Source organism: Dama dama, chromosome 6, assembly GCF_033118175.1.
Source record: "Dama dama isolate Ldn47 chromosome 6, ASM3311817v1, whole genome shotgun sequence".
NCBI classification, from domain to species: domain Eukaryota; kingdom Metazoa; phylum Chordata; class Mammalia; order Artiodactyla; family Cervidae; genus Dama; species Dama dama.
In genome coordinates, this window is record NC_083686.1 from 4347530 (window position 1) to 4372438 (window position 24909).

General features: G+C 53.0%; 1 protein-coding gene across 4 annotated transcripts in view; it reads right to left on the reverse strand.

The window, feature by feature from the left end:
* Positions 1–24909, reverse strand: part of KIAA0232 (KIAA0232 ortholog) — an 87407-nt gene that overhangs the window by 6540 nt on the left and 55958 nt on the right. For 2 of the 4 annotated variants that reach the window (XM_061145445.1, XM_061145447.1), the window contains 4 exons: positions 15765–15831; positions 14461–14542; positions 9098–12398; positions 2396–2507 (listed from right to left, as the gene is read on the reverse strand). In XM_061145445.1, the coding sequence (XP_061001428.1) occupies positions 2396–2507; positions 9098–12398; positions 14461–14542; positions 15765–15831 (3562 nt within the window). The remainder of the gene's footprint in view (positions 1–2395; positions 2508–9097; positions 12399–14460; positions 14543–15764; positions 15832–24909) is intronic. The other 2 variants (XM_061145446.1, XM_061145448.1) reach the window with 1 other exon arrangement.

A 24909-nucleotide genomic window follows, 5' to 3' on the forward strand; every position in this document is an offset into this window, starting at 1 on the left:
CGCCCTGGGCACAGCAGGTGCACTTCTCTACCGCCCGGCTGGGCTCCCGTGTGGACCTCTGTCCACACACGGTCTCGGCTGTCAGATGCCGCCTGCCGAGGCCCCTGCGTGGACCACGCCTGCAGCTAGTCCCGGCTGTCACATGCTTGGGTCCTGATTCCCTGGGGTCCCTGCGTTTCCAGTGCCCAGAACAGCGCCTGGCATGAGATAAAGTGTGCAAGAAGGCTCTGCCAAGGGAGCGTGTGTGGGGATGCACAGCAGGGCAAGGGGGGTTCCCTCGCCGCCCTCCGGGGCCTCCGTCTCCCGACTCGCTTGGAAAAAGGGACGCTCCTCCTCCTCCTCCCCCACAGGGAGGCTGGGGCTCCCGGGTCAGGCCCTGACTCAGAGCTGCACGGGCTTCTTACGAGGCGTGAGTGGCATCAGAAGCTTCAGGAGCGAGGGTAGTCAGCAGGCCTGGCTGCTGAGCGGGTGAGAGGCCACCTGGTCTCTGGGCTGAGCTTCTCCTGAGACTGTGCCCCACCCTCACCGCCCCGCCGCCCCCCCCCCCCCCCGCCCCGCACTGGAAGAACCAGGCTTTGTGACATCACCACCAGGCAACCACCAGGGGTAGCTGTGAGTGGCAGGCAGGTCATCTGAAAGCCTGGCTACCTTGCTTGTCCACTGAGAACGTTCCTGCAGGCCACACCGCAATTACAGAGAGCCCCGTGTGCCACGAGCTGCGTGCAGCGCCTCCAAGGCATGCATGGGAACCACAGGCCAAGAGCTGCAGCGGCTGCCTCGCCAGTGACAGGAGACCAGGCTGAGGCCACCAAGACACCCCGCGGCCCAGGACAAAGCCGCCCAGGGTGCTTGGGTCACCCCCACGGCCCAGGGACGAAGCCCACCCAGGGCGCTTGGGGGTCACCCCGCAGACCAGGGTGCTTGGGGGCCACCCCTGCCTGCCCCACACCTCCTGGGCCCCCTGGCCCTCCCCGCCCCCGTTCCCCGTGACTGCCGCTGGGGCTCGCTCGGCCAGGGCGCCGACGGGACTCAGGTCAGGGTCCAGTCTACACTCCTATCGTCCCCGTGTCTCCCAGGCACCCTGTGTGGAGGCCGCTGGAGAGAGAGCATGCTTGGACCTCAGGGCCTGCGTGCAGGCCTGGGCTGAATAGCTAGTTCTGGGTATGCCATCTGAAGCATAACCAGGCTTTTTGTGGGTGCTGTAAAGACTGAAGCACCTTGGAAATAATGAAAAGCACCTAAATATTAGCTAATAGCAGAGGAGCCGGCCTTCAATAGAGGCTGTTAAATAAAAAAGATGCTGGTAATGAAGACTCTGCTGCCCTCATGACCCTCGGGGAAGGAGGCTGACAGGGGTGGGGAGCCGCTTCTGTGCCCACAGGGCAGAGAGGAGACTCGAACAATCCCAGGTCCCCTGGCCGGCTGAGGCCAGGCAGCGAGGGCGCTGCCCCGCAGGCGGGGAGGGGAGACAGGACGCACACGTGAATACGCAAATACCAACCGGAGCCCAGCCTCCTCCCACGGCTCTGCGCGGAGAGACCATGAGGCCAGCGCTGCAGCCGGCAGAGCGCAGGCGACCACGGCAGGCCGCACAGGGTCAGCCTCGAGCTGACCGCTCAGCCGCCTCCTCGGTTCTCTGCCTCCCCCAGAATGGCAGAGCCGGGCCGTTTATTGCTTCCGAAGCCCCCCCCAGGAGGTTCATGGACCTTGGGCAGGTTCCCCAATCTGCCCTCCGTGTCCCGCTCCCTGGTCTGCCCGAGTGCCCTCCCATGGCTCGCTGTCACGGAAAGTCACTCGGCGAACTCTGGCCTCCTCCGCACAGCACCCCGGGGCTGCGCTCTGCTCTCTGTCCCCCACAGCTGCCTTTGTCACCCCAGACCACGGCAAGAGTCCAGGCTCCCTGGCAGGTGCCCTCCAGTCTCTCCATTCCTTCCCCACTCCAATTCTGTTGCTAGAATTGCTTTAAAAAAATAAATGCACCCAACCTGACACCCTCCAACGTGAGCTCTTGTAGGTGGCCCTCTCCTCCTCCCTGTTCAAACTCCGCCTAACGCTGCAGAACTCGCGAGCCTGCTGACCAGCTTGGCTTGTCCCTGCTGGTCTCTCCAGCCCTGCCTGGGCCTGGCAATTCCCACCCTGACTGGCCACTGACACTTCCGCCTTTGCCCCCCTCACTGGGGGCTTATGTGTCTCCACGGCCCGCCCAGCCAGAGGCTGTTGATGGGTGTAAGAGCAGGGTCCAGCCTGTGCTCACCTCTTGTGTCCCCAGTTGCCCCTGACCAACGCCCGCCACACAAAAATGCTTCTGGACCAATATTCACAGCCAAAGGAACAGACTGCTCTTTAAGGAGTTAAGAGATCTGAGCGGGTGAAGGATCACGTCAGGTCTCCTTACCTTCACACTCCGAGGCAGGGAAAAGAGGCGAGTACAAGGCTTTTTCCCACCAGGTTTGTTTCTCTTGACTTCGGTTCATTCCATGCACATCAGTGTTCAATACAGGGAACTGCTTAGATTAAACCAAACACAGACCAAGTTTATAAACTTTCACGATAAAAGGGAAAATTCACGCATTATTAATAAATAACTGCAAACCCAGGATTTTTTTAATTGATCATTGTTTTTATATTTTTCTCCGTTTTATGGGCTTCCCTTGTGGCTCAATTGGTAAAGAACCCACCGGTTCGATTCCTGGGTCAGTAAGATCTGCTGGAGAAGGGTTGGCTACCCACTCCAGTATTCTGGCCTGGAGAATTCCAGGGACTGTATAGACCACGGGGTTGCAAAGAGTAGGACACGACTGAATGATTTTCCCTTTCACTGTTCTACTAGACAAGGTGAACAACAACAAAAAAGCCACGTTCACAGCACAAAAAGGAAGTTTTTGTTAAAAAAAGCACTGATACTGGAAATGGGAATACGAAAAATACAACAGGATTATCACAAGACAAAAACAATAGGAAGCAACCTCGAGGAAAGCAGGTTTCCAGATTTGGGGACAGCAGAGCTGGAGGGGGGCGGGGTGGCCCTGAGCCCCTCCTCCCCACTCAAGTGTGGGGGGGAATCTCTTCTCCTTCACACACACAGGCAGGAGGGAGTCAAAGAAGCAATACCAACCTAATGGTCTTTGCAGCAGTGATCTGCTTCAGCGAGAACCAGAAGGAAGCTGAGACTAAAACCAAGTAACCAAAGGGACAGCGATTCAGATTCAAAACAGGAAACAGAGGTGGAAACGAGGAGGGCGGGACTCCGGAGCACAGGAGAGACCCCGCAGCCAACCCGCAGCCAGCCCGTGGAGGCCCCGGCCCCCGCACAGAGGGAGGCGCCCATGCTGGGGAGGGGACCAGGTCCGAGCCCGGGCCCCACCCTTCACTGGCAGAGCTCTCATGCTCCAGCGGGACCTGCCCACCATCCTGGGTGGCGAGGGCTAGGTGCAGTGTGGCCATCACGCGCGATCAAGGAGGGCCCACGCGAGGGGTCCTTAAAAGACGGGGCGGGGCCAGTCACAGCCCCCACGGGTGCACCCCGGTGTGCTGGGGACAAGGCAACCCCCGCTCCCTGCTCCTTTCCTGCTTGGCCTGACACCAGGCCCTCCAGGGTGAGGCCCGCTTTGGGCATCTCCGCACCTCCCACCACCCCTCACAGCCTCAACAAGGGTCTGCTGGATCGATGCACACGCTCTATGAACGCTGCTGCATAGACCTTTGTTTCAGAAGATGTTTCATCAAGTTTAAAACCTGATCTGTTTCAGCAACCAATGATCTTCAAGTCTCTGATAGGATTTTTAAAATTCTAAACAATGTAAATCACTTTATCAAAAAGTTTTCTGACTCAGGAACGTGTGTTTATTAAACTAAATGAAAAATATATGTCAAATCTTGATTTTCATTTAACTTTGAGAAATACTCTTCAATCAGAAACTGAAGAGAATTTTGTTGTCTGCCCAGAGCAGTCAGATAACCTTTACCATTTTCTCTTGCACCTTATTCTAACAATAAGGATTAGTAAAGCTATTAGACAAGCAGGTCAATTAGACAAGGTCAACTGCACCGACGAGGCCGGGGTTAATGCAAATGAAGCCAGCAACGTGCCAGGTCTGTGGTTAATTCGAGGTGATGACTCTTGCATCCAGCGTGCAGCTCACAGCACGGGAAGGCCTCTCTGGAAAGCCCTGGCCTTGTTTGCAAGGCACACCTGTCTGCGTGCAGATCCCCAGTGCCTCAGTGCTAAGGACGGCTCCCTGGACAAACGTGTCTCCATCACCCAAGGCACTACAGAGGGGCGATGGATTTGAAGGTAACCAGCTCCTACCTGAGAAAGAAAAACACCTGGGGTGGCTGTGGAACGACCAAGTGTTTATTCAGGTGGCTGCAGCTGGACTGCTTATCTTTTAATCCTTTCCTGGGATTCGGGGCATGGGGTCAAGAGTAGGAAAAGGGAGAGGACCCATCAGGACGGACAAGACAGGTAGGGAAGAGCAGGCTGGAGGGCGTCAAGGGACAGACAGGCAGCTGGGTCAGCAAGGACGGGAGCAGATGAGACAGACACAAGCCGACCGGGTAGTGAGTGCAAAGGCAGGAGCCGTGTCTTGCTGATGGGCAACCCCCAGGAGGAGGGCTGGCACGGAGTGGGGAGGCCATGTCCACTGGCCTGGAGAGAAGCTCCCCTCCCGGCCGGAGGCCCTGATGGTCCGGCACACTGCTCCCGCGGCTCTCCTGAGCCCACCGTTAGTTAGCTCGTGCAGTTTCTGTCATCGTCTTTAAGTTTTTTTTTTCCTGCATCCTTCATTCGAGTGTCAGTTCCAATGGTGAGGACTTATTTCTCCTGTTTTGTTTACACTGAATACCTGGTCAGTGCATATGCATTACGTTATTGACATCTTTCCACTTAGCTATTTCCAGCACTGAAGCCTGCATGCTAAAGATGACCAGGAGGTCTTGCTTCAATAATGTCTGTTTAATGTATTAATTCACCTTCTGGCGTGGCTGAGAATAAGAATGAAGACAGGCTGGAGGAGATGGAGAACAGGACCGAGTACAGCCCTGGACGATCCCGGCACATCTGTCTCAGCTCCACTCCTTCCCCTCCAGGCCGCTCCAGGCTCGCTGGCTACCCGGACACCTCTCTTCAACTGTGCCTTGGCAACAAGCCCTGCCCTGACTCGGGGGTTCACTGCGGCAAACTGCTCCGAGGAACCCCGTCCTGCCACGTCCTCGTCCGCTCAGCCTTCCCACGGCACTGGCGTTCTAATGTACAGGCAGCTTCACGCTGCTCATGGATTATACCTCCACGGATGCAGGAGGCGCATCTCTCTCTGTTCCTTTATGGCCGGCACCTAGAACAGTGCCCAGACAGAGTCAGCCCTTAACAAATGTGTGACGGATGAAGGAAACAGTAAAGAGGGAAGATGTGGACACTATCCAGAAAGCCTTATCGGAAATGTCTGTAGCAGGAGATGGAATGGTCAGTAATTCTTCAGGAGATGAAGGTTGGGTAAACGCTCGCTGTTTTAAATCCTCACTGAACACTCCTGCTTCTGGGGATGAGAACGGAGTCTGGGGCCCCTGCTCTGGGTTCTGTTCTGCAAACAGAGCGCCAAATGGTGCCCTCGGCCACAGCCAGCTCTCGTTATTCACGTCACAAAAGGAAGAGGAAAAGAGACGCCCTGCGCCAGGGAGCCCCGCTCGGGCACGATTGTCGTAGTCCTCCTTTCCGGTCGGGAAGTGCGCGGCGGTGGAAGGAGCTCCGGCTCTGGCCCTCATGCAGGGGTCTGGGGCGAGCACCCCACCCTCCGGGCCCACGTGCCCTGAGCCGTCCCCAGGGGGAATGTCACTGCCGGCATTCGGTAGGGAGCTGGTGGCAATAGAGGGCACAGTGTCTGGCGCAGGTGGGCTGGGCCCTCGCGTCCTCCGATCGTCAGAGCCCCTGACCTCCCACGCCACTGCTGCCTGTCCCGAGGGACGCTTTCCCCTCCTGGACTGCAAACTCCTGGAGGCACGACCAAGCCTCTTGCTGCTGCTCTGGGCCTTCAGGGCGGGCACGACAGGGAGTCAGCCATCGAGCAGACGACAGCGCGGACGCTCCTGCCCCAAGGTCACGCGGAGCCGGGCACTGAGGCACGCGGCCGCTCACCTGTCCTCACCTTCCCCTCGCTCCTCGGCCGCCGCGACCACGTGCTGGCTGCCACCCTGCACAGATGAGCCGCTCACCCGCGCAACTGCTGCTGCTTCTGCCTGGCATGCCCTGCCTCCCCCTCTCCGCCCTGGACGCGCGGGTCTGTGTGCCAGCCTTCTCCGCACTCTCAGGCCAGGTCGGTCCTCCCCTGGTTCCCACGCATCCTGTGTTCACCCTCCCCAGGCTGTCACCCCTGCCACCGCAAACTGTGTGGACCTGAACACCCTCAAAGGACTTCCCTGTGGCTCAACTGGTAAAGAATCTGCCTGCGATGTGGGAGACCAGGGTTTGATCCCTGGATTGGGAAGTTCCTCTGGAGAAGGGAATTGCAATCCACTCCAGTACTCTTGCCTGGTAATTCCATGGACAGAGAAGCCTGGCGGGCTACAGTCTGTGGGGTCGCAAAGAGTTGGACATGATTGAGCGACTAACACACACAAACATCCTCAAATGTAAGGAACCAGCTAGGAAGTTCTAGTACCTCCAAATGATGGAATAATATGCAGAAAATAAAGAAGGTTGATTCTAAATAAAGTGTCATTTCAGTCAAAAAAACCACAAAAAACGGTCGGACCGAAAAAAAGTAGAGAGAACATATGTGAACACGTATGTGCTTCCACAAGCACACAGGGTCCTCAGAGGCAACATGCCGGCACTCACACTCGCGGCTGGGAGGGGACCAGTGTGCCACGGACACGCCCTCCTGGAACGCCCAAATCGGAACCACGGCAGAGAATGACCTGCGTGACGGAGAACAAATCAGCTGCTCACAGACTGGTCTTCAGGACCAGGCTGAATTCTCCCGGGGCAAGGACAGCCTCTGGTTCATTTAAGGCACCGGCCACAGGATGTGGGCAATGTTTAATAAATGTTTGCTGAACTGAACTCAACTAAGGTTTTGAAGAGGATCGTTAATTCATGCTCCTGGGTACCAATTCCATCAGAAATCCTACATTCTAGACCACCTGTGCTCTAGTGACTTCTTAAAAAAACAGAGCAACTAGTGACTTCTTAAAAAAACAGAGCCATGCCCTCTGCAAAGATTGCCCTCAATCAGGGAAGTGGGGGGAAGATGACCTGGCTGGAGATCTCCGAGACGGACAGGCAGCGTGAGAGTGAAGAGGCAAAATCCTGGCCCAGCCTGGGGCCTTTCAGGCCACCCTCAACCTTTCTGCAGCTCAGATGCAGCTACGAGGTGGGAGCTGTAGGCGACACTGCTGAGGCCAGGGCTGCAGGGACCAGCAATGGTGTGGGTCCTCTGAGGACTCAGCTGGTGCCCCAGACCTGTCAGGTCTGTTGGCAAAAATTGAAGGCAGGAGAAGGGGACAACACATGATGAGAGGGTTGGATGGCATCACTGACTCGATGGACATGAGTTTGAGCAGGCTCCGGGAGTTGGTGATGGACAGGGAGGCCTGGCGTGCTGCAGTCCACGGGGTCGCAGAGAGTCAGACACGACTCAGCAACTGAGCAGACCTGTCAGACAAGCCAGAGCTCTGATAACACACAGAGACGCCAACACGCTAGGAGGTGGAGGCCTGTGGTGGTGGCTCTGACGCAGACTCTCCTTCGTCCCCCTTTTTCTTCCTTTCCCCATCTGGAGCCAGGCGAGACACACAGGACATGCGGGCACTTTTAAGGATGAAAGTGGGCGACCAGCAAGCAGATGGAGGCTAATAACGTCATACTTTCTTGTTGTCCTGAGCAGCTCAGATGTTACTGTTTTGGTGGGATTCAATTCCTGGCTAAAGATCCCCACACAAGCGCCTCAGACAGTGATTCTCGGGTCGCTGTGGGGGCTTCCCGCCACCACCTGCACTTAGGGCCACACCGAGGCGCCGACGGGACACATGGATGAGATGTCATCTGAATCCAGGAGGAGCTCACAACTTAACAAAGAAAGGACACCGAGGACTCATGCAAAATGGCAAATGCAACTAAGAGGAAAGGCATAAAGTGCATGAAAATTAAAAGGAGGGAGAAATGATTTCTGCTGCAGGTGGAGCAGAGAGGAATGGGGGGCACCTTGTGGGTCCAGCTGGACGGAGCCACGTGAAGGGCGGGTGGGCAGTGCGTGCAGGACCACGGAGGCGAGGAAGGGTGACCCAGCTGCTCTCCAGCCACAGGTGGCCTCACTTCTTGACACCTCCACCTGACTTTTTAAAAAGTTGCCTCTGGAAAAGGACCAGGCGTGCAGAGCCCCAGGCTTTTCCTTGGGAATGGGTCATCCCCTTCACTGTTAGTTCTTATACAGTTTAACCTCAGACCACTTCTCAGCAGTAGTCAAATGGTACAATGACTCCATTAACAAAACTATTCCTATTAACCTCACTTGACAGGCTGACCCATACAGTTGGTGTAACTTCAGGAATACATACTTTGTAATAAGCATGGGCACACCTGCAGGGGTTCTGTGGAAGTTATTTTGTTACATTTGTATTGAGGGTTAATTGCTACATGTACCACAAAAAATTTCAGAGAATTCTACAGAGATGCAATTTATCTTACATGTAAAATGTAACTTTTTATAAACTAATCAGTGTTGCACAGACAGTCAGACAGGCTTCCTACTTCAAGAAACCCTTTGCCGCCACTTCTGAGGAGCAACGGGCCTTCCAAAGAGTGAACAGCCACTTCTGGATTCATCAGTTGTGAATGCTTTGCTTTAAGCATAGCACATGCATGTTAAGACCACCCAGAAACACCGCATACTCTGATTTATTTAAAAATGTCAACTGTCTAGTTCAAATTGATAAACATCAAATCCACGTTAAGTCCTTATGTAAAAATCATAAGGATGCTAAGTTTTAAGATGTTCAAGCTAAATTCCCAATAATTTAACCCTATCTTTTCTTTGCCTGAAATGGCTGTTCTTAAACTGTGATCAAATCCTCCCACCAAGCACCGATCCCCACTGACACATACCTCTTCCAGCTGTCCTGAAGAAACTGGATCATCTTCATAAGCAGGGAACTGACATCCTGCTTTGCAGCTGCAGAAATGATTAATTTCTTCCTCGCACTGTGCCATTATTTTACAGTTTGCTTCTGGGCTTTCCAGGTCGATCTCCAGAGGTTCACTCATGCTGCACTCCAGACACGGGTTCCGCTCTCCTGCCGGTAGGACCCCGGCCGACTCCTCCTGGGAATCCAGGGACGTCTGGGCACTCTTCTCCATCCCAGACTTCTTTAGCCTGGGGAGGAACTTCCCAGACTCAAGCTCGGACTTCCCATAGTAATGGCCTTCTTTCTCTGCGTCCTCTTCCAGGGGTTTGAGATCTGCCTGTGGATCTTCAAATGTATCGACTTGAGAAGGAATGGGAATATTTGCTTCATCTCTCTCGGATTCAAATTCTGACTCGCTTCCTCCTCCGGGGGAGAGTTCAGACGCAGAGATGGGGCGAAAATGAGTCCTGGGGGAGATCCGGATGGCCCGGTACTGGGTTCTGTCGACATCGCATATCCTGGGGTGGAAAACTTCGCTATCGGAATCAGAGCAGAGGATCGATTTCGGTTTGAAGCTAGGACTGAAAGATGCAATCCCTTCGGGTTCAAAGGAACACTCTACATGGAGAACTTGTGAAAACGGATTGCTTAAGTCAAAGGAAGAGAAGGGATATTCGAGTCCAGGATCTTCAACTTGAAAGTTGCCACAAGCTCCTAGTAAGTCTTCATGGAAGATGAAGGAAAATCCCTTATTCAATCCGTTTTCCCCGCTCTTCGGCTGGTCGTTCTGTTCGAAGGACACAAAGGGTTTCCATAACTGCCTGTGACCAGGAGCGAAGCTGTTTCCGGGGGTCATGAAGACATCTGTGCCCGCTATGGTCACCACGTCGGAAGCGGCACACTGCAGCAAACTTCCTTTGGCGTGACTGGGTGGTACGACAGCCCACTCCCCATCGCTGTTAAAGGTTTTGAGCTCTCCGTAAACTCCTCCCAGGATGAATGAGTTCTCTTTGTCTTGGGCCACATCCCAAGGTTTCGAGGGGGTGGTGTAGTCCCCGCCATCCACCTTGGACAGCTCGCCGGACACAAAGGCTCTCTTCTCCAGGGTCTCTTTCTGGCCCTCCCACAGATGGTATTCTGATCTCTGCACGGCCTTGTTGGGCTCCTGGAGGGGCTCCATTGGAGCCTCAGCATCCAAACAGCAGCAGTAGTTATTTACATCTGTCGGAAACAACTCATCATCAACGCTTTCTATTTCTAGCAGAGCTGCAGAATTTCTATCTGCCATCTTTGTCCAAATGTCTTTAATAACCCCTGAGCTGTAGCCATCTCCGCGCGGACTGCCTTCACTACACACCTGCGTAGTTTCGAAGGCTTTGTTCTCTGCTTTTTGTTCTAGCTGAATACCACAGACAGATTCTAGTTTAGATTTTTTTTGGAAAACTAATGTTGGGATTTCTCCTAAAGTCCTATTGTTTTGCTGGCAAGTTTCATCCTGCAAAAAATCTAGGAGTTCTTCATCTACATAATTGGACGAGACTCTAGGAACTACATAATTAATATCCTCTGCGTTAAACTGTGTGGATTCTTCAAACTGGATATTTAACGTCTCATTGTCTGAACGTGTTTCTTCTGAATGGGACCACGGACTACAAGTTCTTGTTGAAAGATTAGAACAGTGTTCATTTTCTTCAAAGGCACTATTTTTGGTCCATATTAGTAATCTAGACTGTGTTTTCCCAAGCATGTTAGCACTAGAATCTGTATTTTCATTTCCCAAGTTGAGTGTTTCAAAAGAAAATGGTAAAACAGAATTACTGCATTGCACTTCAAACACTGAAAAACAAGAGTTTATACCAGATCCTTCATTAATATCTGAAAAGAGCTCTTGATTGCCGGCCAGCAAATGCGGATTGAGCACTGTGCTGTCTAAGGTCGGGGAGAGTCGAACCGGGGAGTCCCCCGCAAAACTCTCCCCGTCGGCATCGCCAGAGCTGGACGAACAGCACTCCCAGAACTGGGCCAGGCTGCCGAGGTCTTGCAGGAGAAAGCCCTCAGCACCCACAGAGCTGGTACAGTCTGCCCATATTGCACGTTCCCCTTGCAACTCCATTCCATCTAACACTATGCAACATTCTGCCTCAAAATCTGTCTTCTCTTTGCTTTTTTGTCGAATCATATTCAAAATCCGACTTTCTCCTTGCGTGGTTTCTGAGGCACCGGGATCCAACATGGATTGGTCAATATCCACTTCGTAGAAGTGTGTTAATTCTGACAGATGAATATCATCCAAGTATTTGTCGTCCTCTGGCAGAGGACAGAATGAGGTCCCAGCGAGGTCGATATCCTCATTTATGACTGCAGGCATCTCTACAAAGTGACCATCGATGAAAGTGCCTGCCGCGAGGTATGTCTTGTGAATGTCGGTGTTGCTGATGCAGAGGCCGCGCACAGACTCGGACAGCTCCTCCACGGTGGCCGAGGCCGCGGCGCCGGCGTCCTGCCTGTTGCGGTAGGTGGTCTCCAGCTTGCTCTTTCTGCTCAGAGGGACGAAGTACTCGGCGATGGGCTCCGTGTACCACAGCGGCTCCTCCTTGTACTCGCGGTCCGCCCTGCTCTCCAGGAGCAGGTCTCCGCCCTCGGCGGCGCCCGCCTCCTTCCTGCCCGGCTCCTTCAGCGGCCGCCTGCCCCGCCTGCACAGCTGTCTGACGGAGCCGCCGCCGCTGCTGCTGCTGCTGCCGGCGGCGTGCGGGTGCCTCTCCGCCTTCTCGGCGTGCTTCAGCGAGAGCCGGCCCTGCGCGCCGCGCGCTCCCTTCTTGTTCCGGATCTCGCGCGCCTTGTGCCTTGCCTTCACGCACTTCGCCGCCGCCTTTGGCTCCCCCTGGTTCCCGCTGGAGCTCGAGCCGGCTTCGCTGGAGCCGGAGGACCAGGAGCGCGGGCGCGGCTTCCCGTCGGGCCGGTGCCGGCTCTGCTTCTTGTACGGCGGCGGCGCGGGCCGCTCTTCGCCGGGCCCGTTCCTGAACCTGTTCTCCTTCTCGCTGTGGCTGCGGCCGCCCTGCGTTCTCTCGTGCAGGCTGGCGGGCGCATCGCCGCTTCTCTCCCGGATGACCTCGCCTTCGCTGTTGCAGTCCTTGGGGGAGGGCGTGTCTGTGCTGGCTGGAGGGGCTGTGGACGACGAGGACGAGCTCGAGTAGGAGCCGACTGCGGACTTGTTCCACACGGTCATGATTTCCTGCAGGCAAACTGGCTTCTCGGAGAGCGGTGGAAACGCTTCATAGTACCTGAAAAAACAAGCAAGAGATTTCAAAAGCAGGCGCTCAGACGTATCCGATATGGTAAAACAACATCACCCATCAGAGAAATGGGATATTTCATTTCAACAGTCAGTGTTTACACGTCACCCATGAGTGAGCAACTTAAAAAATAAAACTGACAATACAGTAAAACCTTTAAATTTAGGTCCATGGATCAAGCACTTTCAACGTTCAACATCGAGGTAAGCGCTACAGGAATACTTAGAGAATATGTTAAGATGATGACTTTAAACTTTGGATTTTCGTAAAGTTACAAGTACAAATGGGATATTCTGATAAGGACTATCTGAATGTGAATCTCAGCTCATTTACTCTGCTTGTGACGTTAAGTGACTTCATGCAGTGTCACGGGTCGTTGCCTCACCTGGAAAGTGGGGGTACCGTGGCTTCTCTCACACGGCTGTCACACGCACTAGAAACAGATGAGGGTGAGGAGCTGGAGAGCAAAGCAGCTTCGAGCACACGCTCTGAAGCCACGCTCCCCGAGCTGGAGTCCTCACTCTGCTATCTGCCAGCTCCGTGACCTGAGGCACAGCTCCTAAACCTCTCTGTGGCCTAGAACACGGGCTGACCACAGTATCTACGTCACAGAGCTGAGGAGGGGAGGAATGAACATGCACAGGGAGGCAGAAGGGCACCTTCGCAGACTCTCACTGTGTCTCCTCAGGAGCCAAGTGCGACACCCAGCTGGTTAAGCAGGCCGTCAGAAATGGCAGCGATCGTGGGATTCGAGGGTTTGGGAAAGGGGATGGATGCTGGCGAGGCCCGGAACAATCAGGTTGTGACTGTTCAAACGAGGTGGACCACACCTGGGCCTGATGTTCCAGGCACGCTGCGGTCTGCTGAGCGCCCACTGTGCGGCGTGGGAACCTGGGTGAGGATACGAAGATGCCCCCTCCCCGCGCCTCGTGAGAGCAGCGGCTACTGCAACAAGGGGCGGGAAACCAGGGAGGCTGGCGTCGGAGGGCTTGGAAACAGGGTTTCAGTTTCCAAGAAAACTGGTAGCCACGGAGGGTTTCAGAGCCACACAGACCAGACTGGCAAAGGAGGACTCGGGAGAGTCAGACCGGCTGCCAGCGTGGGGACTGTCATTGCGGAGGCCAGTCAAGGTCACACACGGAGTGATGGAGGGCTGGGTTTTCACGGGCCTACGCCGGACTCTCTTTTTCCGTCTACAACAAGCTGCCCAACGGAAACATACTGTGAGCTTTGTGAGTCATTTTTAATGTTCTCGGAGTCCCGTTAGAAGTGTAAGAAGAAACAAGTGACATTAATTTAGACTGTATTTTACTTAGCCAGATATATCTACATGATCATCTCATATATACTCAGTAGTAAAAACACTAATGTAATGCTTTACATTCTTTTTTATATGAAATCTTTGGACTCTGGGGTCGGAACGCAAACAGCTCATCTCCATCTGAAACAGCCACCTGGAGAACGGGCACCAGCCACAGGCGGCCACGCCTACCATGCCGGACGGCACACGCCACATGACCAACGACGTCCTGCTTTCCCCTTAAGATTTACAAGTTTGGAAGACTCCCCTGACACGTGGTGGTAAGGAACTCTGCTTACAATGCGGCGAATTTAAATACAAACCACTTATGAAGAAAGCCGGAAAAGCATCTTCAGGAAACAAGTCTGACACGGGCTCCTGACCTGCCCACGCTCCCTCTGTAATCAGCAGGGGGAAGCTGGCTTCCTTGTGTGTAAAACAAGGACAAACTTCATTCCCACCACTGGCTCAAAGGACTGGCATTGAATTTCAAAGGTCATATATGAACGGACCATAAATAATAACCTTGTTCGTTTCATCAGATTCACAAATATTGATTCAATGTGTGTGAAAAAAGATGAGACCATCTTATCCACCTTTGGATTCTCTGTGTCGGGCACACAGTATGTGCTCAGTAGACTCCTGAGTTATAAAATAGCAAACCAAATAGAAGATGACAAACTAAACCTGTAAACCACGCAGCGGGGCAGTCATTAGAGTGACTTTATCATGGAACACAGTCTGACGTACATTTCCACTTGATCCTTCGCTGTGGGCGATAGTTCTGCCTCTGGAGAGGGAGACCCCTCTAACTTCTTGTGAATCTTCTCTTCTGTTAACGAAACAAAAATTCAGAAAGATCTGTCTTGTATCAAGTCAGTAAATGCTCATGTTTTTAAAAGTTTCTCAAGTAAATTTACTCAGAAATGACACAGGCTTCTATGGCTTAAAAAGAACTCAACACCAGTTTATCTTTTTAATAAAAATCTTATTTCTTCAGGGGCTTCCCTAGTGGTCCAGGGGTTAAGACTCCACGCTTCCAATACAGAGGGTGTGGGTTCGATCCCTGGTCAGGGAACTGAGATCCCACATGCTCCGTGGCACGGCTGAAAAGACAGTCTTTCTTCAGCCACTCTTTCTTCAGTGAGGCAGAGCAAACTCTGCTCAGCCGTTAACACTGGGCCGAGCTCTCTCACCTCATCACTGACAGAGCGCGCTAGAGGCCCGTAGTTACGAGACTGAAATCCCTGGGTGCTTATTAATTACACCGCAAGGGCAGAACATCTGTTAGGATTCCAAAAATATTTTCTCACAAGATTCTGCACTCACGGACTTTATATTGCCTCTTCATGATTAACACTGATATGTAAAGAAAGTTACTACAATTAGCTCTGTTACTTAGCATCTAGGGGAGCAAGGGCTGTGTTTCAACTCTTAGCTCATGATCCTGCCCTCAGATTAGAAACAAACTGTGCCTTTAAAAAGGCTTGGGACTTGGGGGCGTGCAGCAAGATGACCATGAAGAGGACAAGCAAAATAAAGACCCTTAACAGGTAATTCTCATTCTATGGGCATGCAGAAATGCTGGGAAAGAAGCTGTGAGTGTTCACAGATCACAACAACTCGATGGGCCTGTCGAGTCTGCCTTTCCGAAACCATCAAGACTCAAGGCAAGAGCTCCCGCGGCCAACCTGAGTGAGAGGTGACACACCTCTGCAGGCCTTGCTGTCACCCAGGCAAGTGTTAGTCTGGGATGGTGGGGAGGAGGGGGAGGATGGAAGAGATGAGAGATGACTGCTCCAGACCCAGAGCTTCATCTCCTCTCCAGGAGTGCTCCGGGAGATGAAGTCACTCCTCTGAGAGCAAGGGACCTCTCTGCAGAGGATGGCCGTGGGCTGACCAGCAGCCACCCACAGCCAAAGACGGGGCAGGACACCGGCCTGGCGACACACTGGGCTTGAAGACTTCGGCTCCGTGCTCCTTCTTTCCGATCGGTTCTGAGGCCGGTGCCCTGCGTGGTGGACGTGGACGGCCCGCAGCGACCGCGCTCTCACCTTGCTGGCTCTGCAGGTCCTTCAGCCTGGAGCAGAGCTCCTCCACCAAAGTCTCAATGCCAGAGCTCTGCGGGGACAGAAGCGACACGGTGACTGCCAGGTATGGACGAGTCAAGCTGTCGGTACACTGTCATCTTAACAGGAAAGCTTTACAGATCTTTCATGTTTCAAAAGAAATACATTACCCATATTTAAATGAACATAAGAGTCTAAAAACTACAGGTCTGTAGATTCAATCCAGCAGACATAGTTTACTAATAAAGCATATTCACCGGCACTAGCTGATAGAATGTGAAAATACTCATGAGACTTCCGGACGGGCCCGTCTTCCCGGGGGTACAGCAGCTTGCTCACAGGGGAGCCTCAGGACCTAAATGCCTGTCTTACGGCTAAGAGCCCATCACTGTCAAAAACATTATTCAACATCTGTAGCATCCGTGTGGGCAAAGGGCTTGTCCCAGGCTTGATACAAATTAAAATCACAAAAACTGCCTTCTGGTCCTCTCAGCAGTTCACGGTCTAAAGAAAACAGGTGATTTCTTTTTCTTTTTTCCTCTTTTAAAGTGAACCACTCATGACTGGAACAGAAAGAGCAGATGGAAAACAGATGTCATCACTGTGAACAAATGTGAAAGCTGCACTGCATGGGTCATGGGTAGGGTGCTGACCTCTGTACAGAATCAGGGTAAAATTTAAGGAGAGGGCGTGGAAGAGTCTGAAATTGGTGGGAGGGTGGGGGGAGAATAAGAGCCTCACTTGACGGAAAAATGAATGATGCAGACAGGCGTGAGCAAACCTTTCACTACGCAGACTTTCAAACTGGTAAAATTCTCTCTCTCAAGGGAGGAAAAGGAAACAACCTTTCACAAGGTACCGGAAAAGTGAACGCATTTCCCAGGAGCTCTGTGTTTACTCAGCAGCTGAAAAGTCCTACTTAAACTGGAACCGAGTCCCTCTAGGTGGGCATGACCCGAGCGGACGCACAGGACTCTGCTGCCCTTCGCCCTCGCAGGGCCTCGAGGGGCTAAAAATAGAACGTTACCCCATTTGCTTCCCTCAAAATGACTCAGCACGAGCATTAGAGATATCCTGAAGGAGAAACAGCACGGTCACACAGTCTGAGCAGCAAGAAGGATCACAATGCGAACGGCTAATTGTACACACTGATTAAGTTACATGCTATCCACATCACAGCACAGCGTTTGATGGGAGACAGGAAAGGAGAAAAAGGGAAAATGGGCCAGGAGAGAGCTGACCTTTCCTGAAGAAGCCCTAGAAACCACGGCAGGGACTAAGTCATAAACACGACTCCGACTACACAATTCCACCGGGGAGACTCGCTTACCATAGCGTTCAAGGTGTGATGAGTATGGCTGCTTTATTCCATTTCCTCCGGACCATGAACCTAACACCAGTGTCAGCTGACTGCCGGCGGCACGCTGCTCTCTGTGCAGCAAGCCTGTGTCGCTGTTTCTAAACCCGGCGCCAGCCTCCAGTGCAGAACACCCAGCCCAGGGCATCGCTTATTCCACTCCGGTCAGTGCTCTGAGCCAGTGGGCACGTACTGTCCTCCACGGGCCGGCCGTGACCAGTCACTGGACGCTACTCGCTTTTAGGCTTTGTCTTGGAAACTCCTTCCGAGCAACTGTAAAATTCAGTGGCTCTGGACAGTAATGCAGCTTAGGAGTGTATCCATTTGCTCTCATATGAAAATGGGAGAGGAGCAACATGCGTGTTCCACAAGGGACAGGCGCTGCCACCAGGCCTGTCTGCCTTCCTTGATTCCTGCAGCATCCTAACTACAGCTTCTCAAAAACAAAATCATTAGACCGCTGGATTATCACATGAGCAGACAGAACAAAAAAGGGTGTCAAAAGCCGCACTGGACCCTGTCATCTCCCAGCAGGCATTCTAAAGTGAGGATCTGGTGCTACTAATGAGAAATCTTATCCTTCTTCCCAATTATATTAACTAGATAATTTTAATTATCATACTTTAATAGCATACCATATCCACAAGGGCATTCAAGAACACCCAGAGCCTACAGTATTTTAAGGAAGAAGTATATTATAGTCATGCATTAGGGATAACTCAAAGGGAGAAAAATGCTGTAGATTAAAAAAAAGAAAAACAAACACTAACGTTCTACCATTTAACTCAAGAACCACTTTTGCAGCTGCAAGATGGATAATACCCATTTACCTCCCAGTATCAAACCAACATGAAAAATTTATCTGGAGACCATAGGATCACTCTAAAATGCAAGTTACAGTATCCAAATCTTTATACCAGGAAACCACACACAGAGCCTGGTGCTTTTCAGGAGAGGTCTGGGAGGCAGTCTTCCGTAATGGCCATTTACTCGTTTATTCCTCCCTCACTCAGAACAGCCTGCGAGATGAGCCCGCCGCCCCCGTGGAGCTTACACTCCACTAACTCCCACGTCTCAGGAGACGGCCCAGAGCGATGGACCTGGGCCTGGGTCCCCGGCCCTGCCCACACTTGCTGGGCGGCCGAGTGCAGGCCTGCTCCTTGTCTCCAAACACCCCCATCTCAAGGTTCTCGAGAGTAAACCAAGGCGAGCATGCCTGTCACGTTAGTCACTCGAATACTGGTGCCTCTCTAGATGGTGGGTATGATTTTCATTTTCCAGAGTCTCATTTTTGGATTCATCGCTTTTCAAACACCTTGGGATTTTTGCTCTGAGCTTGAGGTTGCACGATTAAGGATGAGAAACCGACCTGATCCAGAGAACGCAAGGTCCTCTGGGTCCTGCCTGCACCCCACGGTGGGGCCCTGCCGCCTTCACTCCCCTCAGGCCCAGGGTGGACCCAGGGGCACTTCCGGGATGAGGGAGCCCGGTCAGACCCTCAGCAACAAACCGTCCCCCGGCTTCTGGGAAAGCCTTTTCACTCGTTTCCTGACAAACTTCCATTCCCATCCCACAGCACGGGGCTTCCTCCTCCTCTCTTCCCATCCTGCTCAGCTAAGGACTTTAATCTTTAGCATCAAGAAAGCAAAGGCAGTCTGACTTGTCCTGCCTGGTTATCCCTCCTCTCCACAAAGGTTTCTGTGGGTTTCATGTTAATCATCTCAAAGGCTAACCTTTTACGGAGAACCTTTTCAGACTGGACATCCCCTAAATGCTGGACGGACAGCCCCACACCAGCCCTGTGATCACTGACCGGTGTGACATGCAGAGGCACTCAGCTGCCCATTCCGTGCGGGACCGGGGGTGGGGGCGGAGTCAAACAGACGTGGGTCTGAATTTCGCCTCAGGGTTAGCCACAGGACCACCGGTAAGTTATTCCCCTATTGAAGCCTTACTTTCCACACCGGGAAAATGCTAAGAATACCACTTCCAAATAGCTGGGTTTTTGACTTCTTATGTGTTAGCTGCTCAGTCGTGCCCGACTGCGATTCCACGGACTGTAACCCACCAGGCTCCTCTGTCAGCGGAATTCTCCAGGCCAGAATACTGGAGTGGGTTGCCATTCCCTTCTCATGGAGAACCTCCCAACCCAGGGATTGAACCTGGGTCTCCCGCATTGCAGGCAGATTCTTTACCATCTGAGCCACCAGGGAAGCTGACTTCTTGTACTGATCCCCTAACTTCTTCTATCTTTTCTATTTACCGCTGCTTCATTTTTGGGTCTACTTCCTGGTTGACTTCCTCAGCTATACCTTCCCACCCTTCTTCCAGCCTTTCATTCCTATTGTCACGTTTAGGACTTTCAGGAGACCATCCTGCCACGTGACTGTTTCTCTGCAGCAACCTTCCCCTCAGTGAGGCGCCCCCCGTCTTCAGAGCTGTGGCAGCCAGGGAGAAGAGAGCCCCGCGGATGCACCCGCCAGCCTCCGGTTTCACCGTGAGGTCTCACGCTTCCCCACAGAGCTGCGGGGCGCTGCGCCTGCCTGGCTCCCCGTCTCCAGAAGTACCGACGGGGCGGCGGAGCCGCACACTGTGCACTCTGGGGACCAGGTCTCGGGGACTCGCCCCACAGGTCTACGGGGACTCCTCGGCGAGTCACCGGCAGGGGCGACGCCTGTCCTCTGGGGATGCCGACTCCGGACTCCATCGGCCATCAGCAGAGCCCCAGCCTCGTGCGGAGAGGGTCTCAGCGCTGAGCCGGCCCTGCGGAGGCGCTGGACAAGCCAGGAGGGCAAGCCCGGATGGTCGGGTCCCCGCTCCGTGGGCGGCAACCGGCTGACCCCTCACACAGGACCGGCTCGGGGCTGCCCAGCGGGGCCCAGCCCGGCCCACAGCACCGTTCAGGAAGAAACAGACGGGAGAGCGGGGAGCGCGCCCAGAATGTACGCCAGGGCTCGGCGCCAGGCCTTCCGGTGGCCGCGGAGGCGTACCAGCGCGTGGCGGGTGTCACATGCACGGTGCTACAGGAAGCGGCGGGACACACGGGCCCGAGGGTGAGAACACGTCCGAGAGCGAGGAACTTTAGAAAAAGCCCAAACGCGCAAAAGGCTGTCTGCCCTCCCGGGGGGGGGGGGGGGGGGGGCTGGAGTTCCACCCCTGAGCGCAGGGGGGTCCACACACACCCGCCCACGGGCGTCCCCAGCTCTCACTGCGCTGTGAGCTCTAGTCCGTGCTGCAGAGGAGGAGAGAGGCGCCTTCCACAGACCACGGAGGCAGGTAAGAGAAGACAGTCTTTCTGGTGAGGTCCGCAGCTGTCATCAGACACTCAGCCTGTGATGCCAGAAGATGCTGAAAAAACAGCTGACTGGAGTGCAGCAGGCTGAGGACGGAGGACATCCTTGAGCAAAAGCGCTGCACGGGATGGGGACTCAGAAACAGTCCCCGCTGCGGTCTTTACCACGGTCAGAACTGGGAAGCCCCTGAAAGGGCCAGGACCCGGAGAAGAAACAGCTTTATAAGTGTCACAGTGGACAGTGAGCAGTCAAAGAAATAAGGTTGTACCATCAACATAGATAAAATCTCTCAAAACGGTAACTAAAAACAAGTTGTAAAATACATACAGGACGATACCGCTCCTTTAAAGTTTACATGCAGAAGAGTCCGGCTTTGGTTATCGTCTCACGGAACATTCAGTAGAAGGATACAGACGTGCACGGGAGATGAACAGGTCCCGCGTGGCGGTGCCCACAGAGAGAGACAGAGGGGGCGCACCCAGGGAGGGGACGTGGGGGGCTCAAGCCGTGCTCACAGCTCCATGCTTCCCCAGCCGCGTCCACAGGGGCGCAACGCTGCTCCGGGCTCCAGACAGTAGCCCCCATATGCCTCTTTTTATGCCCTCAGCCTCACATTGTTATAGCAGCCCGTCTCATTTGTTTCCTTTTTCACACCCTCGCTTAGAGCATTTAATAGTTCAGGAAATTTCCTATAAAAATCCCCACATTTTCCTAAAGAGACAAAAAGACCCGGCACCCCCGGGACGATGCTCCCTGCTGAGATCACCAGCCCCTGCACCCCAGACACACGTATCCAACTGCGTTTTCAAGATCTCTGCTGGCTCTCCCAGGCACCTCACGTTCAAGTCTTAATTCATACCCATCCACTCAGAGCTAGTATTCCTTCCCGAATTCCCTTTCCTTGGTAAGGGAAGAGTCCACTCCTGCAGTTGCTCAGGTCTGTCTGCCTTGATTCTGCGCTCCTTGCAGGGGTGGCACCCCCCGGGGCTGGGGGCCGCACAGCAGGAGGTGGCGGGGGGCAGAGCTTCATCTGCCTTCCCCATGGCTCACATGATGGCCTGAACCATCCCCCCACCCCCAACCCCATCAGGAGGAAAAGCTGTCTTCCGCTAAACCGTTCCCCAGTACCAAAACGGCTGGGAACCGCGGCCCCACCCCACACCTGATCTTGTCAGCTCTGCTTCCAAATATATTTAGAATCCAACCAGGCCTTATCGTCGGTGGCCTTCTGGACTCCTGTAACAGCCTCTCACCTGCTTTCTGGGTCTACCTCTGCCTAGGAACCTACCCGGCCTCACCCGGCCCATGCACTCTTCATGTAACAGCCAGCGGCACGCTATTAGCAGGTTAAGTCAAGTTGCATTACTCCTCTGCTCCAAACTCTCCAACATTAGAGGCTTCTCAGAGGAAAAGCCGGAGCCCTCATAAGGGCCTATGGGCTTCCTTGAAGGCCCAGCTCCATCTCTGCCCAAGGAGATAAGGCCTGGGCTTCCGTGGGCAGGGCTGGCTGTGAAACACAGCAACCAGGAACATCTCAGCTTTAAAGCCCACGGGCTTCTCGGGGGTCTGGCCTGTGGAGGGAGCACGGCATCACCGCGCGCGGGGCACACAGGGCACCCAGACGGGGCCCTGCACGTGTCGGATGCTCTGTTATCCAGAATGAATTAAGTCCAGGTGCTGGCAGGCAAAGGAACAACGTACCTGGTCAAAATCCACCCTGACAGTAAACCGCCATGAACAGCCTTATGTGTTTTTTATACACATCTCTGTAGAGCAAATAAATAATACATATGCAAAATACTGAGATGTACTATGAACTTTTACTGGCAAGAAGAATGTCACTGGTGAACTTAGCTCAGTGAGAGAATATGAGCAACTGCAATGAGACTCCACGGTACCAAAGACATAGATTCTCTACAAGGCTCTTTAAATAACCTCAGATCAAGTCAGGGACCCGCAGTAAGCAGCGTGCAGTTACTTTCAAAACTAAGTTATCCATGGCTGATTCATGTCAATGTATGGCAAAAACCACTACAATATTGTAAGTAATTAGCCTCCAACTAATAAAAATAAATGGAAAAAAAAATAAAAAATGAAAAATATATATTGAAAAATAAAAACTAAGTTAACTGAACTACCTTATAGTAAGTGATCATTGCATTCTAACTTTATTTCTTCCCCAAACAGGGCCCTTGTTGAGTTTCTAATATCCTAATCACTCCCCAAATGGGAGATGAAATACTAGCTTTGATTCAGTTTTAAGTAGCTCAATAAAAATGAAACAAATATAATTATTAAAGACAAAAGCAAAATGATACAAAAAGCTCTAACTCTGCAGAAGGAAAACAAAATGAAGGAAACTTGAGGATTCAAGAAACAATCGCTGGCACAGTTCAACTCTATTCTGGAAAGGGGGAAAGGGGGTCCATGTCCACTTAACCACAGCAGGCACGTGCCGTGTCCACCGGTGACAGAAACAAGCAGCTCAGGCTGACATCACGTGCGAGAAACGCCACTGGGGGACGTCCAGGGGCCACCACTGAGTCACAGCACCATTCCTCTACGGCCCTGGGACCAGCTGCACTTGAAGCGAATGCAAAATGTTATAGAAAACAATGAGTACCAGAGAATTCCATGCTACCTGCATGTGTGAATGAAGACTGCAGCAAAGGCAGTTTCAGCTTGGACCTGACAAACAGCCAAGTCCATTACAGAGGAGGGTCCCCTGGAGGAGTAAGCCAACGGCTCGCACATCTTCACGGTGCTGCCAAACTATAACCAATGTACAAAGTTCTGACATAACTGAACTTGCCTATGGTTTTGAACACTTCTCAGATGACTACAGAGCGGAGCAGGTCCAGAGGCCTGCTGTGATGTGGGTACACCTTGATGCCAGGGATGAAAGGGGGACAAGAATCACATCACAGGGATGCAAAGTGCAGTCAGAGAAGGCCGCCGTTCTGCTTAAATCACGACGCAGTCGAGAGTCTGAGGACGGCGGACGCTTTTACAGAACAGCCAGCGCTGCAGCTGCAGTGGTCACGTGTGCACACAGGCAAGAAACAAGAACTCATCTCACATGTGACAGGTGACGTCACCGCTACCTGTCCACCCCCCTAACAGGGTGAGAGCACCACCTGCATCCCCGTCTCGTGATTACGTCTCTAACACTGCGTCTAACACTCGATCAGACTGTGAACTTGTTCATGGCTCTGGCTCTCATCGGTTCGCAGTGACCGCAGGGCGCTGCGCTGAGAAGGGCGTGCAGCTGGTATTAGACCTGCGCGGGAGCGAGCGAAGCACAGAAGCGCAAACGTCACCGTCCTCGGTACTCGGGGAAGGAACAACCCCCCCGCATACAACATACACTGTGGCCGAAATAGAAGACATCTGTGCTGTAGCTCCCCACGTGGGGCCTTCTCCGCTCTTTCCTTTTCAGTGAAGCAGATCCTGCAAAGAAAACCAGGGGGCTTGCAAACGGCCTACACCAAGCTCCTGGTGAATGCCTGGTACTTCCACTTCCTCAGCCAACTTTCATTTGATAAGATTAGGGAAAAAAAATCCTTGTTAGGAAAAAGCAATGCAACGGTTTTTAATAAAAGGAGAAGGAAAGAAGACAGGTATGCTTCACTGGTTTTGAAAACAAAAACCCCACCTTTGACAGCCAGGCTAAAGCAACAGTTCCCTGCACTGTCCTCTCTGCCTGACCTCGACCTCCGGTGGGCACCCCCAGACCCCACGGGCTCCTCACTGCAGGAGGACAGGGCCCTGTACTGCACGTCAGCTGTCTCTACTCCCCCTCTGCCCACTGGCCTAGCTCCTCATCTTTCGCTCCACTTCGCCATGAGTTAAAGGCTAGAGTCATTTCTCAGCAACTTTGCTCCAAAGCAGAAATAAGATCCTTTCCCAGATTGAAACTCCCTACTCAGATTTTCCTCCCAGCCATGACTCAGCAGTAGCGTCTTTGGATTTTGCCCAGAGAATTTACCTGAACTAACCTCTCACTTTTAAGAGCTATCTGCATTTTGAATTCCTTTAAAAACTCTGAATTCCTCTCCCAATCTACTACCCCCTTCAGGGTCACACAGGAAACACTTTTTGGGTAACTGTCCAACCACCTCCTTTTCTCTGAGGACTGCCTATCACTCAGCCCCTGCTCCAGGCAACTCTGTCCCCTTGATGCAGATTATCAAACCAGAGGTGGACAACTGGCCCAAGTCCAGCCAATCAGATTCTCCCTCTAACTGAACGGGCTTGGGTACCAGACTTCAGGTAGAGAAGGAACGACCCAGAAACAGGGAGAGGAGCAGATGAGAGACTGTAGGTCATTAGACACAATAACTTTGGCTGTCAATCATTTGGCTCCCAGCTCAGGCTGCTGCATTTCCAGCACTGGGTTTCAGGGAGAGACCCTTGTCTCCTTCACGTATATTTCCACTTTGTCTTAAACAAGGTTAATTATGTTTCTACTCTCTGTAAT